Here is a 16,406-nt window from a genome sequence, read left to right as displayed (position 1 = left end):
TATTCAGTGTTTTCAATCTCGGGGAGGGAGGAGAGGAAGAGGAGGGGGGCCTGTGTATCCCTTATCAAACTTTCATTGCTCCTTTTTTTAAACACAAGAGTTATTGTGGAGAGTTTTTTAATGTCCCCTTTTTACTGTATGTAAGATTTCATTGTGCAGGCTTTTGCCCTAGCCTGGCTACGCCAATAAGGCAGGACAATGGAAGGTCTATATGCAAGCGGCCTGCCCTTAGGACAAAAGCCTACGTTGTCTCTGAAAGGGGGAGGGAGGGAGCTCAGGTACTTGAGGGGTGAAGATCATTGCAGAGCTGCTGGAAATCAAAATAAGCAAAATCTACAAAATTATCTAGACAAACCTCCTATATTTAAACTGAAGTCCCTGCAAAATGTCCAGCAAACTTGTCAGTAATATCCATGTGATCTAGTAGCAGCAAATCAGATCAGACCAATCGGACGCCAGTGGTTGTAATTAAAAAATAAGCAAATAATGATATTTTATCTTCTCCTCTCACTTAGGTTCTCCTTCACTGGTAAAGTCTGTTGTGATCACAGGATGTTTTTAATTTTATTAAGAACGTTCATAGCCACAGTCAATGCTGTCAGATCAGTCAGTCTGTTGAGCCTGTTTTTTTTCCGTTCTTACCTGAAATGTAACTGTATTGACTCCCCTCCTCCTTTCTTACTGAGTGTTTGGGACAATGGCATTTTGTGTTAGTAGCTGTTAGTAGTTTATGTATATATATATATATGCGACTTTATAACTGAACTCCCCTGGGAACACAATTGCCAGTTAAAATTCTTTTTTTCTAACACAAGGGCACCAACAATTGCACACTGTTCCAGCATTTGCTTGTACGAGGACATGGGACCCTAAGGCAATGCATGGCATCCTCTGTCTGCTTTCTCCTCCTACATAACATACCTACACAGACACATCACACATCTGCACTCACAGAGTATATTGCTCAGGCCTGGCACTGCCTGAGAAACCCAGAAGAAACATAGGTTAAAAGACAAGGAGAACTAGAATATTTTTAAGGTTACTTTAGCTTAAATCCGTAATCAGGGAGAAGCAGTACAGACGGGAGATAGTGGGCAAAAGTGTTCACCATCCATCACACTGTAAAATGTCTCTAAGCTTTTATGTTTATATCCAGGTTGTGCTTCTGTACTACATAGTAAATAGTGCCAAGGCAGAGAATAAGATCTGTGGATTAGTGAATCAGGTTTGGATTAGGAGTGAATAAAAGAGCTGTTGTGAAAGCTGTAACTCTGGATTAGTTGTGGATACAGTTCAGCTGACGTGCAGTGGCAGTGCTTTGGATATCACTGTGCTGCTACCAGCCTGAGTATTGGCTTAAGTGTTGCTCCTAGGTAAAATGATGATCTACTGTAGTTTATATGCACAGATATTTGGAAGGCAATTTTTAACAGAGCATACATTAGGTCAGGCATGGGTGTATTGATTTTTGTTCAAACCTTACAAAAAATAAATGTATATTGTTCAAGCAGCATATATATTGGCTCATGAACATTGTTCATCATATCTGCCACTTTAAAAAATCTTGATTCACTAAGATTTAACCCATTTTCACAAGAAAGAGCTGTGCAAGAAATGTTATTGCTTGCCTAAAAAAGTGTAGAATCTCTTATTTTTTGTTTTCATTTTCTTGGCAGAAAAGGTACATCTCGCTCTTAGTCTCCACCCCTTCATTGGTGGCAGCCAATTAGAGAGGCCAAGCACTGTTTGAGAAAAGCTTTGCCTTAAATGCATGGGGAGAAGTGATCAGGGCAGCGAACAGAGCATCATTCAGATAGGAGAACAGAGCCTCTATTACTGACACAGCATCGAGCCAGCACACCTCCTACCACCAAGACTCAGTAGGTACGTTTTGCATTCCTACTCTTCCTGCTTCAACTCTCTCTCTCTTCCAGCCACATTTTCTACTCTCTCTTTAAACCACCGTATATGATTTTAAATCACAGCTGGCTTCAGTGCTGTTACATATGTTCCCTTAATGTATTTTAAATTATATGCGCTATTAATATTCTTACATTTATGTGACATTTACTTTATTACTATTATTTCTATACATTTTTATAATTGTTTACTTCAATATTAGGAAAGGATATATAAATAACTTGTCCTTTCAAACTTAGCTATCTTTTTTATCGACTTTATATTTCATTTATATTTCAGCCAGCTTCGTCCAATTTACAAAATCTTTACTGACCACTCACTTTTAATTCTTCATCTTATAAATTATTAATACTGTCATTTACTATCATCTCCATTGCTTGGTCCCAAATGTAACTTTTTACTAGTTTTCATTAATATTATTGAGACATTTTAGATTCTTTTTTTCATTCTTTTTCAGTTTTACCCTTTAAATTTCTTTCTTTGATAAAGCTGGATCATTGCTTTCATTTCACGTCTTTTCCCCAAAGCTACATTCTTCTTTCCCTTTAAACACAAAAAATATTCTAATTGCTATCCTCCTTTTATCTATGCGTGTAACTTTATATTTAGCAATTATTATAATTGTATTTCCTATATTCAGTTTTGCACATCCCTCCCTCCTCTTGGAAACAGATAGACAAAATATATTTTATAGAGTTATATTAGTTTGATGCCTATAGGTCTACTTTTTGTTCAGTGGTTTGGGACACATAACTAGTTTAGACAATTTGGATAAATATTAATCTCCTTTCATCAAAACACTGACATTTTTTTTTTACTGAAAGTTTAATATTTAGAAATACAAATATGTGTTGAAAAGCTATTGTTTTGTGTTGCCATGATTTGAAATGGATTTCTTCTGAAAAAGTTGTCACTTTTTTGTATGCTATTGAAAACATAGTTATTGCTTTGATTCCGCTACAAGGATTGGCAGTAGTTTTGTGGTCTGACAAGATGCAGCGAGTTGATTCTTGTGTTAGAACATACAGTTATCTAATTCTCTTACAAACAATGCTGTATATAACATGGACAAGTCCATGGAATATAAAATGCCCGCACTACTTTAAATGAGAGATTACAGACAAAGTCGACTTTGTAATTTAGGACTGAACAAAGCTCATTTAATTAGAATTACTTTCCCTCCCTCTCTCATATGTCTATTATGAATTTTTATATACATTGTGTTATTTCTAAATTCAGATATGATTTAAAAGTGTTTACATGTAAATATTTCTGGTATGACAATATTTATTGAAGTAAACCACTTTTCTTTACTGAGTGAGAGATCAGCACTGATTTTGTAGGCTAGTCACCTAAAATCATTAATATGAACGCATTATGGTAATTTTTGGCTTGTGTTGTTTGAGCAATAGTGCGAAAACACTGAAGAGTCAAAACGAATTTGTATATAAATTGGAAATTGCAGCAACTAGTGCTCAAAGCACTGGTGAAGCCAACTAAATCAGCTAAAAAAGAAAACTCTCTCTCTCTCATGGACAGCTCTTATGCTTATCAATCATTAATAAGTGATTATGAAATATTATTTATAATTGATAGCAAGGCAATAAAAGTGTTAATGGAAGAAATAATTTTAAATTGATAGATAGATAGATAGATAGATAGATAGATAGATAGATAGATAGATAGATAGATAGATAGATAGATTAGTTATCAGGTGCATGTTATCTTTGTGCCTTGCTATAGAATTCTAACATGATTTGAATAGGTGTTATATTACATTATATTATATTATAATCACAATATTTGCTTATACCTGTGAATTTGTAAGCTTTTCATCTCTTTTTAATAGAGCCTTGGTTAACAATATTAATTTCAATGCACCTTTATGAGTATTTGCATAGCCAGGAGAAGCAATAATACTGCAATTGTATACAATCATTCTAGGATTCCTTTAAATGCACCAACATTTCTATTATAATTACTTTTAAACTACTACAATAGTTCTGCTATATTCTGTAGATAAACTATTGTTCCTATACAATATAGCAAAACAGCATATGAATAACACTATAGAAAAACAGCATATGAATAACCTTAGACCGCTCCATTATAATTCTGTAAATAATTTCACCTAGTAGCATTATCATTTTGGAACAGGTCAGCATGGCTTATATAAAACAAATCAGTAACTAAATCTATACACATTTCTAGATGGTGAAAGTTATTGGTAGACAGCTTAATATCTGGTAATTTAATAGGTATTTTCTGTCCAAAAAAGTGGTAAACATTCAACTAGAAACATTAACATAATAAACGTATTACTTCAACAGAGCAGTAAATAAGGGGAATGTGTAGAATATGTTATTTGCATGTTGTAAAAGAAAGGAAATATAAAATTACTTATTTAGTTAAATCCTTCTACTCTGCTTAGATTATCTATTTAGGAAAGGATTTGTATGGCTTTTGCTAACTTCGCATTAATTTGGTTGCATGCAGCTACTAATAACATAATATTTAGGGATTATGGTTAACAAGAAATAGTCTTACACTGACTAGGCAAAGCTTGGACAATACCCTTTGTAATTTTATTTGGAGATTGTTTAAATAAGCGAGTTTTAACTATGACGCCTATACTAAAATGACTGAAAAAGATAGTTTGCAGGGACCTGACTACTGTACCAAAAAATATATTTACAATCTCAACTATATTTTTTGCTACAGTATAAACTTCTAATAGGATTAAAAATGCACATCTTTATATTGTCTGTGTTTGAATTGTCACACGCTGAGATGATCAATTATTCTTTCTTTTGACCCGGACAGGAGCCAGATTTATATAGATATTAGGGAAGAGTGTACCTTATTATTTTGTAAACATTGTTGATGGAAACTTGGCAGGGTTTTGGCTTGTGTAACTTTTTTACTGTTGTGTAAATGCTAAGAAAGGAAAATAGATATCGTGTCTGTGCTTTGGAAAGTATTTTATATTGTTATAGGCCATCTAGAAGGCAAGCAACGTAACAATGTTATGATTGACTATTCCAGGTGAGAGGCACATCATGAGTGACGATCAGAGTCTATCCGAAGTTGAGATGAGCCCTGTTGGGTCTGAGGACCCCTCCTTAACACCTGAACCTTTGGCATCTCATTCCCAATCCCACTCTGGCCCAGATGATGATGATGATGATGAAGAAGGAAAAGTGAAAAAAGAGCATGATTCTGAGGATGAAAGATTCCCTGTCTGCATTCGTGAAGCTGTCTCCCAGGTGTTGAGTGGTTATGACTGGACATTAGTCCCTATGCCAGTCAGGGTCAATGGTGGCAATAAGTCCAAACCTCATGTGAAGCGACCCATGAATGCTTTTATGGTATGGGCACAGGCTGCCCGCCGAAAGTTGGCTGACCAGTACCCGCATCTCCACAATGCAGAGCTGAGCAAGACATTGGGCAAGCTTTGGAGGTATGGAATTTAAACTAATTATGCATAGCACATACATACCTGAGAATTGTGTAAACTATAACAGGATTGCAGTAAGAATTATTTTGTTACTGTTCTTGAGTAAAATTAGAGGTAGGGCCCCAAGGACTGTGTTGACGCTAGTAGCTATGTCCTTATGCTAAAGAAATCTGAACTGAGAAAACTATGGTTCTGGTACTGCTGACCTCCAGTTGTCTGGCTGCCTGTAGACCTAATCGAAGCATGGATATACTTGAAGTCAGAGGCAACTAGGAATTTTGAATATGCATGCTTGTTCTTGATGAGTGACTTACAAAGTCTTTGGATCAGTATAACTGCCAGGAAACTAGTAAACTCAAACAACTTCAGGAATAAAAGTGTTCGGATATTCCCCATTCACCAGCTTCATACACTCCCATACACTCCTTGATAACTACTAAATATATTTTTCTCTACAGGTTGCTCAATGAGAATGATAAGAGACCCTTCATAGAAGAAGCAGAAAGACTGAGAATGCAACACAAGAAGGACCATCCAGATTATAAGTACCAGCCTCGTAGAAGGAAGAATGGAAAGCCTACTCCTGGAGAGGGAGATGGATCTTCAGAAGCTGAAGGAGGTGCTGCCTCCATACAAGCCCACTACAAAAACTCACATCTGGACCATAGACATGGTTCCCCTATGTCTGATGGGAATTCAGAGCACTCAACAGGTAATGTAAAGTGCAACTTAACATGTCTGAATATTTTAAAATGAGCATGTAAAATTAGAATTTTCTAGGAGCTATTTTAGGTTTTTGTTCTATACGTTTAATTCTGACTGTTATTTAGTAGCCGAGTAACCAAAAGCTTTGTTTTATTATTTTAGGTCAAAGTCACGGTCCTCCCACTCCACCAACAACACCAAAAACAGAACTTCATTCAGGAAAATCTGAGGGCAAGAGGGATGGCTCCCGGTCTCTGGCAGAAGGAGGGAAACCCCACATTGATTTTGGCAATGTAGATATTGGGGAAATAAGCCATGATGTCATGTCCAACATGGAGACATTTGACGTCAATGAGTTTGACCAGTACCTTCCACCCAATGGTCATGCTGCACACCCAAGCCACATTGGGGGTTATACCTCCAGCTATGGTCTCAGTGGAGCTCTGGCTGCTGGCCCCTCTGCTTGGGCTCTTGCAAAGCAACATGCTCCAACTGTGGCAGATTCAAAGGCTCAAGTGAAGACAGAAAGCTCAACTACAAGCCATTATACAGAGCAGCCTTCAACATCACAGCTGACCTACACCTCACTGGGGCTGCCTCACTATGGTTCAGCATTTCCTTCTATCTCAAGGCCACAGTTTGACTACTCAGACCATCAACCATCAAGTTCCTATTACAGCCATTCAAGTCAAGCCTCTGGCCTCTATTCAGCATTCTCCTATATGGGCCCTCCGCAGCGTCCACTTTACACTGCAATCTCTGACCCTCCTGGTGTGGCTCCATCACATAGCCCAACACATTGGGAACAGCCAGTGTATACTACGCTGTCAAGACCATGAGAATTACTGAGAAACAGACAAAGGAGGGGAATCTCTCGGAGAGCAACGTGCTCCGACGGGGTCCTCCCACAGCTCAAATCCCAGGTAGAATCCGGATTCCAAGAGCACCAGGAAACTGTAGCCGGTTTCTACGGGCCCCTGGGAAAGACGGAGACCAGGGAAAAATGGGTCTTTTCTATGAAACAATATAACACTCCAGTGTAAAAATTGTGGGGTAGGATAGCAGGGCAATGCAGGGATGGGGGAAGGGAATAAAATTATACACTGATCATGAACTAGTGTCTCCCATATTAGGGAGGAATCTGCAACATCTGACTTGGTAGTGGCTTTGATCTTAGGTGCCAGATTGGCTGGTAAAATTGACTATGTACAGCCATTGGCTGCAGAAGGTAAATTCCTCTCTGAATGCCGCTTGACTTTTTTTTTTTTATCCATTTGACTGGGGCTGCTAATCTGTTTGAAATAAGGGATAGTCCAAGCAAGATTAATCAACCTAACATCTTGGGAATCAGAAGAGTACTAATTCCTTCTATTCACTTGTCCACAGCATATGAAAAATGGATATTAGCATATGATGGAAAATTTGATACAGTTCTTGTTTTTATGCCTCCCAGTCCTATCTGCAAGGATGGTGAGCTAACAAAGCTGCATCCTAATAATCCTGAAGAACTAGAACAAGTGAAGGCAGGGGATTCCTACTCCAGTAGTAATCCACTCATTGTGCAGTGGTCAATGAAACAAGAAGACATTCATCTCCAATCTCTGGAGTTACTGTTGGGTGCAGTAAGATGGCCAACATTTGGCTTACATATTCATCCACAGTACTGTGCATTTCTCTATAATGAGAGTCTTGAAAAACAAGATGGCATTTTTATTTCTTCAAAAAAAATACTGATATGTCATGCATTCTGAAATTTTATATATATATATATATTATAATAACAAGAAAAATTACACAGAAATCATCATAGGGTTTCAAGCAGGCAACACCAAGAATATAATTTTTTGCTTAATACAATTTAGAACCATTCTGCACACCATACCTAACTTGGTATGATGGGTTCTCAGGCAATACATGAAGGCAACACAGATAAGAGCCAAAACTGCAGAGAATTGCCAGCACTCCAGGGATTTCCTGTTAATATGAAGTTTACTTAGTATGTCATAATCACAGCATTTTTAAGGTCATGGAGTTCGGCATTTTGATAAAATCCCCTGTATGTCCCCGAAAAATTGGTCATTAAGTCACAAAACTACTGTATACCTTCAAATGTATTTCCTGCTGGCAATTCCCTACATTGTTTTTCCTGTTTGAATCTTTAGATATAGTGATGGTACAATACTCTAACTGAAGGAAGCAAAGGTCAAGAAAGACAAAATAATTACCCTTGCATATGTAAACCTCGGACTTCACAGTCCCTTTGCAGTAAAACATATAGCAGCTTTCTACTTTTTGTAAAGGTGTTGTGCACCACCCATTCTGTAAATATAAACCTCAATCACATTTGAATAGGTAATGGTGGAATTCATAGGAAAATATAACTGTTTTTGATTGACTATCTATGAGATAAGGCACCCTATTCCTTATTCAAAATGTTTTACTTATCAAGTTAATGGGTTGGCTCTTACAAAAGGGAGGGTGTACAATACCTTTAAATAAGTAACAAACCATTTAAAGGTTTAAAATGTCTTCCTGTCTTCAGTCAGGAATCTTGTGTGGAAGTTTACATATTTTTTAAAGGTTTTAGAAATGTCAGTGATAGCTAAGAATGGTAATGGTTATAAATGTAAAGTACTTTTAGCCCTCTAGCAAGAGTGCCCTTAAAACTACTTCTCATGAATAGTGTGAGCTTGTATAAAAGCAAAAATTTAGACAAAATAAAAGTAATTTTTAAGAAAGTACGTCCTAACTATATGTCAAAACAAGTTGACTAACATAATGCAAAAGCCATCACACGGTGCAGTGGCTGCTCGTGTATTCATAGGATATACAAAGTTCACACAATCCTGGTGGGAGCCATTTCTGGTTCCCTTTCACACAAAACTATCTACTGACATTTCTCCTAACAAGATACTATGAAGTATGTTTATCAGGATGAAAAAATGGAAGCAGTAAAAGGCAATATGTAAATATAAAAATATATATCTAAATATATATTTTTGTTTTTCACAGGTGTGACGAGGCAGGTGCTTTTATACCAAATAATGTCTCGATAGACTGGTTTTTTACCAGTTTTTTGTTTCAGTTTTGGGTTTATGATACAAAGAGGAATGTAAATCCCGTAACCCATTTGGGAATAAGTGTTTTTGGACACGATTTTCTTAAACTATTTGGAATTAAGTTTTTGATACTTTGTCCTATGCCCAGATAAATCCTAGTGTATAACAAAAATCGTCCCTTCCTCCATCAGTCTATTCAGCTACAGAAGGATTTGTTTTCAATGTCTGTCTTTTTCTTTCTTATATTGTGTAATTGTATCTTATTTATGTAAATATCGTATCTACTCTGTTCTTCTGATTTGTCATCCCTTTAACTGTGCATAAACGTACTCAAGATAAAGATATGAAAAATAAAAAGTTAAGATTTTCTGGAATGTTGAATGTTTAATCTTATATACATTTGATTTACTTTTTATTTTTTTCTTACCATAGGAACCTGAAGCACAACAGAATTGACATCAGGCACGGAACTTCCACCTCCCAGTGCCTTTGACAACAAAAATGAGATTAAGTGCCTAATGGTGTCTACATACTTGTATATTTGGGGTTGGAAATATGTTTAGTAACAGAACACTGCAATAATTCTGTAAATAAAATGAAGATAGGGTGGCACAGATTACTGCTAAATGAATAGCAACATTCTGACTTGGTTTGTAGGCAGCAGAAGTGAAGATGTCTCAGAATTTTGACTATTCCTTAAAATTTGTATAATTACTTCAGATCTCAGGTGATCTATATTGGCTTCTCTATAAAAAGTGCAGCTGAGAAATTTGTAATAAGGGATTTCTAATCTAATAATTTAAGACTATTAAAAAGAAAAAGTAATGCAGTGGGTAGCAGGTCCTGGGATACACAAAAATTGCCTATATTACAAAACAAACAGAGACATTCATCTTTAGACTCTAATTCTAGTAGACACAGAAAGCACAATATATAATTACAATTAGATTATATATCTATAAATATCTATAAAAAAAATTATAGCAATCTGGAACATGTATAATAATAGGATAAAAGCTGGTCCATGAAGATTATCTGAAGGTAGCGACATGTCCATTTACACTGTTCATCTTTCTTACAAAAGTATTGTGTACAGTAGTTCTGTTATGGCTGTACTACCTTTGAAGCAGAAAATGTCCAATATTTGCTTGCTGTCATTGAGCAACATTAAACACTTTTGTAAAGCTTAATGTACAAGGGTCAATCAAAAAGTAATGTCTCCATGTCTGTAATATGATCTATGAGAGTGTCTGTGAATGTTCATGTATGATGTTATAGAGGTGTCCTTACCCCACTAATGTATGCTTTTCTTATTCAGATTCGGTGATTAGAATCATGGATCTGTGGCTGTAATTGAATTTCTGGCGAAAGAGGGTTGCGCACGTAAGGAAATCTATAATCGGCTAAAGAATGTTTATGGGGACGCTGTAGTGGAATTTCAGTTTCTCCTTCTTGAAACGTCTTCACCCAAGGCCACCCATTGCTAATGTCCACTACAGCGTCCCCATAAACATTATTTAGCCGATTATGGATTTGCTTAGGTGCGCAACCCTCTTTCGCCAGAAATTCAATTATAGCTTGTTTTAGCCACAGATCCATGGTTCTAATCACTCAATCTGAAAAGCATACATTAGTGGGGTAAGGACACCTCTATAACATGGTAAGCGAACAATCACAGTCACTTTAATAGATCAAATTACAGACATGGAGACATTCATTTTGGATTAACCCTCGTATATATAAATTTAAAGATATTTTTATGTATGAATAGAACAGGAATCGGGGGGGGAAATCTTCCAGTGGGGAACTTGCTCCGATAACAACTGTCTAAGAAGGCATTTCCTTCACTTTGGATACATTTCCCTACAATGATTTTAACCATTCTTATTATATCATACTGAAAAGAAAGTTTGGGCTTTAGATAAACTTTAACTGCATTTTTTAAGACAACACCATAACTCACTATAGGACAAAGCATAGAATAAGATGGTGTTCTCACTACCGAGGCCTGCACAAAGTGGAGCAGTAGCATCCTAAAGCATTTTGACAGTCTAGTAAAAAGATGTTCATGTGCTGGGCCCAACCCTAGAGATAATGGCCTTCTGTAATCTGATCTAATCATGTGCTCTGTTCTCTATGGTCAGGCCTAGAAGATGCAAATAGTACCCAGCCCCAGGCCAAGTGAGCCCATGCTGACTTTTCTGTATCTGACTTTTGTTGCTCTTTTTTACAATTTGATGAGGAAGGCTGGGATGTTGGTTATGGGTTTATTTTAAAACTAAGGTCACCCTTTAAAGCTATCGGTAGGTACTTAAGGAATGCGTACATTAACACAACACTTCATGAACAGCTCCACCACAGTGACAAGCAAAAAAAATGCACATTTCCTGCTCGGCACAATTGATACTTCAACAGCAAGTGCAAGTATATTATAAAAAAGTTATTTTTCTACCCAGCCTTACAGCACCATGTGTATGTATGTAAGGCTTGGCTTTATATTAAATATTGCTCAAATGTCTGTACTTAGTCATTATAGAAAAAAACATATGTACATTAAACTGTTTTAACTAATAGAAACACTATAACCACTTTTTCTTTAGCTGTTTTAATACAGATTAGTTTGTGAATAATTAGGGAATCAGCTGGTTAGAATGAAGTACCAAAACCTAATAAAACAGCTTGTTAACATCAATAATTTCTTTAGCCCAGGTTTTTACATTCCGAATATTGATGGAACTAGGACATTGAGTGATGAGTGTAAGAGGTGTGAGACTGTTGGACTGTCTCTGTATGATGGAGGACCTGCGTGTCTGTGGGGAATTATGACATTTACATCTGTATTTATACTTACATCTACATTATTCAAGGTCAGCATATAGATATAAACTTGTCTTCTGTTAAAGAGGTCAAATTGCAGGTCAAAGAGCAGCCTGTGGAAGGCAGGTACACTTTACTGTGCATGGATAGTTATTAGGCAGATTGTAAAGTAGTTTAAGAAGTGTAACGGGTTAAACATGGCGGCCTTTGTGCTCCCTCCCATTTCGACCCCTCCCCAGGACCAAACCAACAGTCTCCAGTTCCTCATGATCATATCATACAGCTAGGAAAACAAAGGCCCTATTTTATAGAGCCCTTGAGAATTTGACCCCGGAAAAGCCAGAACTGCTCTTGCAGATTTACACACAAAGCCGCGTCTGCACGGATGAAATTTCACATCCCCAATGTGATTAAGGGATTCTGCTGTGGGACGCTGGCCTGATTAGCTAATTAACCCTGTTTGGTCAAATTTAACCTCACAGGCACTTGTTCTGGTTAATGAGTAAACAATCTTTTTGCAGTTACTTTAGAATAAGATCACTAGATGTTCATGTACCTTTATTGGAGACTACAGAGTGGCCAAATTCATAGTTTTCAATGCCGCAAACATTGCTGTCTGTTAAAGGTCAGATTTGTGGTGGTTAATTGAAGCTTTGAGGTCTGTTGTTTTAGATATTTACCTGTTCACATAATCGCTGTTCTGCAGAGTATTCCATGATTTGGTGCAATACAGTGTTGGTACATTGGACACACTTACAAGGAACACCCCAGGTCTAACCTTTAAAGCTGGAATCCATGCAAATTAATAATTAAAAATCCTGAACTGTGACAGTTTTTGAAAATATGTATTGTATTGCTCATTTGACTAGCCTTTTTTTTCACAGAGACGTCATTTTTTCTTTTCTCTTCCAATCTCGGTAGTCAGTGGGAGTATACTTCTGGCTACCCTTTGAGCCATCAACATGAAGCTATATTGCAGGATGGCATGTTGGAGAGTGTGAGGTAGTGCTGTGGGCATTGACAGAGGAGCAATGTATGCCCGATGTCATTGGGTACATCTGTTCATAGAGAAGTAGAGAAGATGAACTTGAAATACCTCTCTGGGTTTAGTTCAGACTGATGGATTTAACACCTGCGTTGTAGAAGAACGATGTCTGGAAGACAGCAATTCTGGCGGGGCGAAGGCTTGTGGAACTGCCCCGGCAGCTTGTGTAGTATAGCATGTAAGCAGCAGCCTGTAGAAAGCATGTGTCAGTAGATGCAACCAGGAAGACTGAGCTATAAAAAGAAACTTGCACAAAGGAGTTTGAACAATTGAAGCAATGCATTGCCAAACCTGAAAGAGGAGTGCAAGATGGCAAAAAAACTTTCATCATTCTGCACTCAACCCAATACAGTATTTTAATAAATTTCCTCTACCATGATGGACTCTACACACATATCTAAAAGCAGTCTCTATCGATTATGCTCCTCATGTCATTGACCAGTTTAACATTTGTAGAGAGAGGATAGTAGCTTGGCTGAACCAATCACTTTCTTTGAGTAGGGAATGCCCAAAGGAGGCAGCTCTGGTGTTATATCGAAGCTGCCTGCTATTAGTGTGCCTTACCGTGGGAAAGCGCTAAACTGCAAAGGGTCAGAAAAGGGACCGGGCACTTCCTGCAAAGGATAGCAGCTGCAGTAAACAGTCCCCATACTCTGAGCCCCCCTCTCCACAACAGAAACTGAGGAAGAACCATGACTCTTAACACCTAAAGAACAGCAATATATTCAGCATTGACACATTTTATCCAAACTACACACATCAATACAGGTATGGCTCCAAATGACCTTTACAAAACAAGTTTGTGTGTGCCCAATATTAATTTTTAAGATGTCTATAAGGAGTAACTTTGAAAAGCTGTTACACCTCATTACACTAAAATTGTTATGAGAGAATCACAGAGGCTGTTCTTTCTAACCTCTGTTTCTGAAAATCCTTGTTACCTGGCAAGAGTTAATCCTCTTGCTGCAAAAATGCATTGGAGAGGCATATCAGCCAGGCAACTAGCAATTTTAGAAGGAGATCGGGAAGCACTTGCAGCACCAGTATTTCTTCCAAGACAGGCTTACTTTAAAGTGAACCTGTACAGTGGAAAGCAACAGATCCACTTAAATTCACTCCTCCCCTGCAGCATATACTCATCTTTTTAACCACTGCTCAGCTCATCAACTAGAAGCTGAACGATCCCTGTGTAAGTTAAGAGTTGCTAAAGTTGTGCCTTACACAGGGTTATAGACTCCCACTATGTGACAGTGCTGGTGCATGGTCATTGGCCCGGCACTGTCATGGAGAGATTTCACATGCTCATTCACACCTATAGGTGTTTTTTTTTGCTTTCAGCAGCTGAATAGATCATCGCCAGAGAGAAGGAAAGATATTTACTGTTTGGGAGGGGGCATAAAAGCATATTTGTAAAACCAGGAAGATTTAGGCAGGCTCCGTGGGGTCAGCTGTTCAGTATAGATTTATAGAGAAACCAAAAATGCTCTAAGCTTTAAAATTACTAATAATCTTGTTTAATAATATTTAGAAAGTATTGGTGTGCAGCAAATAAAAGGAAAACAAAGCAGATATTAGCTTTCAGTAGCCTATCCACTATAATGGTGATTGCTATAGTCTGGCACATTACAATTCCCTATTACCCCTTTAAATAACAGCCCATAGAGTATACATCCAATGAAAAATACAGTGGACCACGATTCTGGTCGTGAACCGAATTGCATGCGAACCGAATCAAACTGTGATCAGACCGCGATCTCGACTAGAGGAAGCCACGACCATGTGTCAGAGCAGAGAAGATGGCTGCAGTTGTGTTCATCACCCGATGCGTGCAGTTGTGTTCATCACTCGATTATGCCGAACTTCCTGTTCGCGAACCGAATTGTTCGCGAACAGAAGCGTTTGTGAATCAAGGTACCACTGTATAGTGTAAATGCAACAGGGCAAGTTTCTTATACTATCTGCTAGTATAATATTTAATAGCTGCAAGGACATATAAAAACACTCTGAACAAGCAGACTGTACATGATATCTACGGTTTGATAGAAGCTTCTTCCATCCTAACTGAGCACTAACCTTTATCATTGTTTTCTGCTATGTATTGGGGAAAAGACTGGTTACTGAAATGGCAATAAGTACAGTATGAGAACATCAATTTAAATGGTGAGTATTATGTTTCCCATGGACAAATCCATTGCTATATTTACTTTTAGCCTCTCTGATTTGTGTTTAAACCAGGTTTATTAACAGTAGTTAATGACATCTACGCATAAAACCCTTAGCTACATGTCCATGCAACACTGTGACTTAGAACTGACCAAAGAAGTAAGCAGTCATAAAAACCATACATTATTCATAAATGCTGGGCTTCACATACTGTATAAATGTGTCTAGAAGAAGCCACCACAACTGTGGGACTGTGGACCCACCTGAGACACCGCAGAGCCCACCTGAGACCCCACACAGCCTACCTGAGACCCAACAGAGTCCACCTGAGACCCCGCACATACCAGAGACCATGCACAGCCCACCTGAGAGTGACTCTGCAGAGCCCACCATGAGACTTTCTGTAGTGGGCTTTGCAGGGTCTTAGGTGGTCTGGTCGGGGTCCCTTTCCCTGCACATGCAGCTTCTCTTACCTTACACCTGACCAGCACTGCTGGGCCTCGGCCTCCTCCACCACCAGACCAACGCTGCTGGGCTCCGACCTCCTCCACTGTCGGACCGGCGCTGCTGGACCCCGGCCTCCTCCGCCTCCTCATTTGTCAGTGGGCCCTTCAAGCCTTGGGTCCTGGGGCACCTGCACTGGCTGCACTGCCAGTAGTTCCGCCCCTGACAAATAAGATATATTTTTGTTCATAGTTAAGATACGTGAATGCATTTTTAAGATTTAACTCCTTAATGGGGACACCTTAATGGGGACATTTGTTACAACGACAGCTTTGTAGAAGAGGAATTTCCCTCACTTGTAGAGATGTCCTCTAATTTCTTGCTTGTTGCATCTCTGGGACATGAACAGAAGGGAAATTTCCCCAACATGACAGTAAAAAGTAAACTGACAGTGGGTCTAACCCTTCCCTACTCTAAATATAATACAATGTATGTATGTATGTATGTATGTGTATCACACAAAAATGTTACTACATCCTGATAGCATGAATGAGTTGAACCCTTTTCAGTTTCACTCTGCATGGCAACATTGCCTTGGAACAAGTATGCAGCCCATGCAATTGGCCATGACAGCTCTCTGCTAAGGCTTCTTACACAGGAGTTTTACTGTGTGACAATTCCATTGACATTTCCGGGATATCTACACTGTGCACCTTTTAAAGCAAAACTCTAGCCAGATGATAAAATATAGAGTTGAAATGTATGTATCTTTACTGTTTTACTAATAGATTTGTAT

The 16,406-nt window shown here is 38.1% G+C and overlaps 1 protein-coding gene across 3 annotated transcripts; it reads left to right on the top strand.

Moving 5' to 3' along the window:
• Nucleotides 1-1,752: 1,752 nt before the first annotated feature.
• SOX10 (SRY-box 10) lies at nucleotides 1,753-9,878 on the top strand. 3 transcript variants are annotated; one of them, XR_001942110.1, is made up of 5 exons: nucleotides 1,753-1,884; nucleotides 4,959-5,380; nucleotides 5,836-6,089; nucleotides 6,245-7,005; nucleotides 9,574-9,878. XR_001942110.1 is itself a non-coding variant. In XM_018572582.1 (4 exons), exons 2-4 carry the CDS (start codon nucleotides 4,980-4,982, stop codon nucleotides 6,919-6,921), a joined length of 1,332 nt encoding a protein of 443 aa, XP_018428084.1. In that variant the 5' UTR covers nucleotides 1,753-1,880; nucleotides 4,959-4,979; the 3' UTR covers nucleotides 6,922-7,798. The 3 variants fall into 3 exon arrangements, 2 of the variants coding, with proteins under 2 accessions (XP_018428084.1, XP_018428083.1); XM_018572582.1 differs by lacking the exon at nucleotides 9,574-9,878 and having other exon boundaries at nucleotides 1,753-1,880; nucleotides 6,245-7,798; XM_018572581.1 differs by lacking the exon at nucleotides 9,574-9,878 and having other exon boundaries at nucleotides 6,245-7,798.
• The last annotated feature ends 6,528 nt before the right edge of the window (nucleotides 9,879-16,406 follow it).

This window comes from Nanorana parkeri, unplaced genomic scaffold, assembly GCF_000935625.1.
Source record: "Nanorana parkeri isolate BGI_ZX_2015 unplaced genomic scaffold, ASM93562v1 scaffold2078, whole genome shotgun sequence".
Classification (NCBI taxonomy): domain Eukaryota; kingdom Metazoa; phylum Chordata; class Amphibia; order Anura; family Dicroglossidae; genus Nanorana; species Nanorana parkeri.
This window is presented reverse-complemented; position numbering and strand designations above follow the sequence as displayed.

Excerpts from the sequence above, each read along its gene's own strand:
- SOX10 (XM_018572582.1), top strand. The coding sequence starts at position 4,980 with ATGAGTGACGATCAGAGTCTATCCGAAGTTGAGATGAGCCCTGTTGGG. Across the intron at positions 5,381-5,835 it reads ACATTGGGCAAGCTTTGGAG|GTTGCTCAATGAGAATGATA; the intron begins GTATGGAATTTA and ends TTTTCTCTACAG. Across the intron at positions 6,090-6,244 it reads GAATTCAGAGCACTCAACAG|GTCAAAGTCACGGTCCTCCC; the intron begins GTAATGTAAAGT and ends TTATTATTTTAG.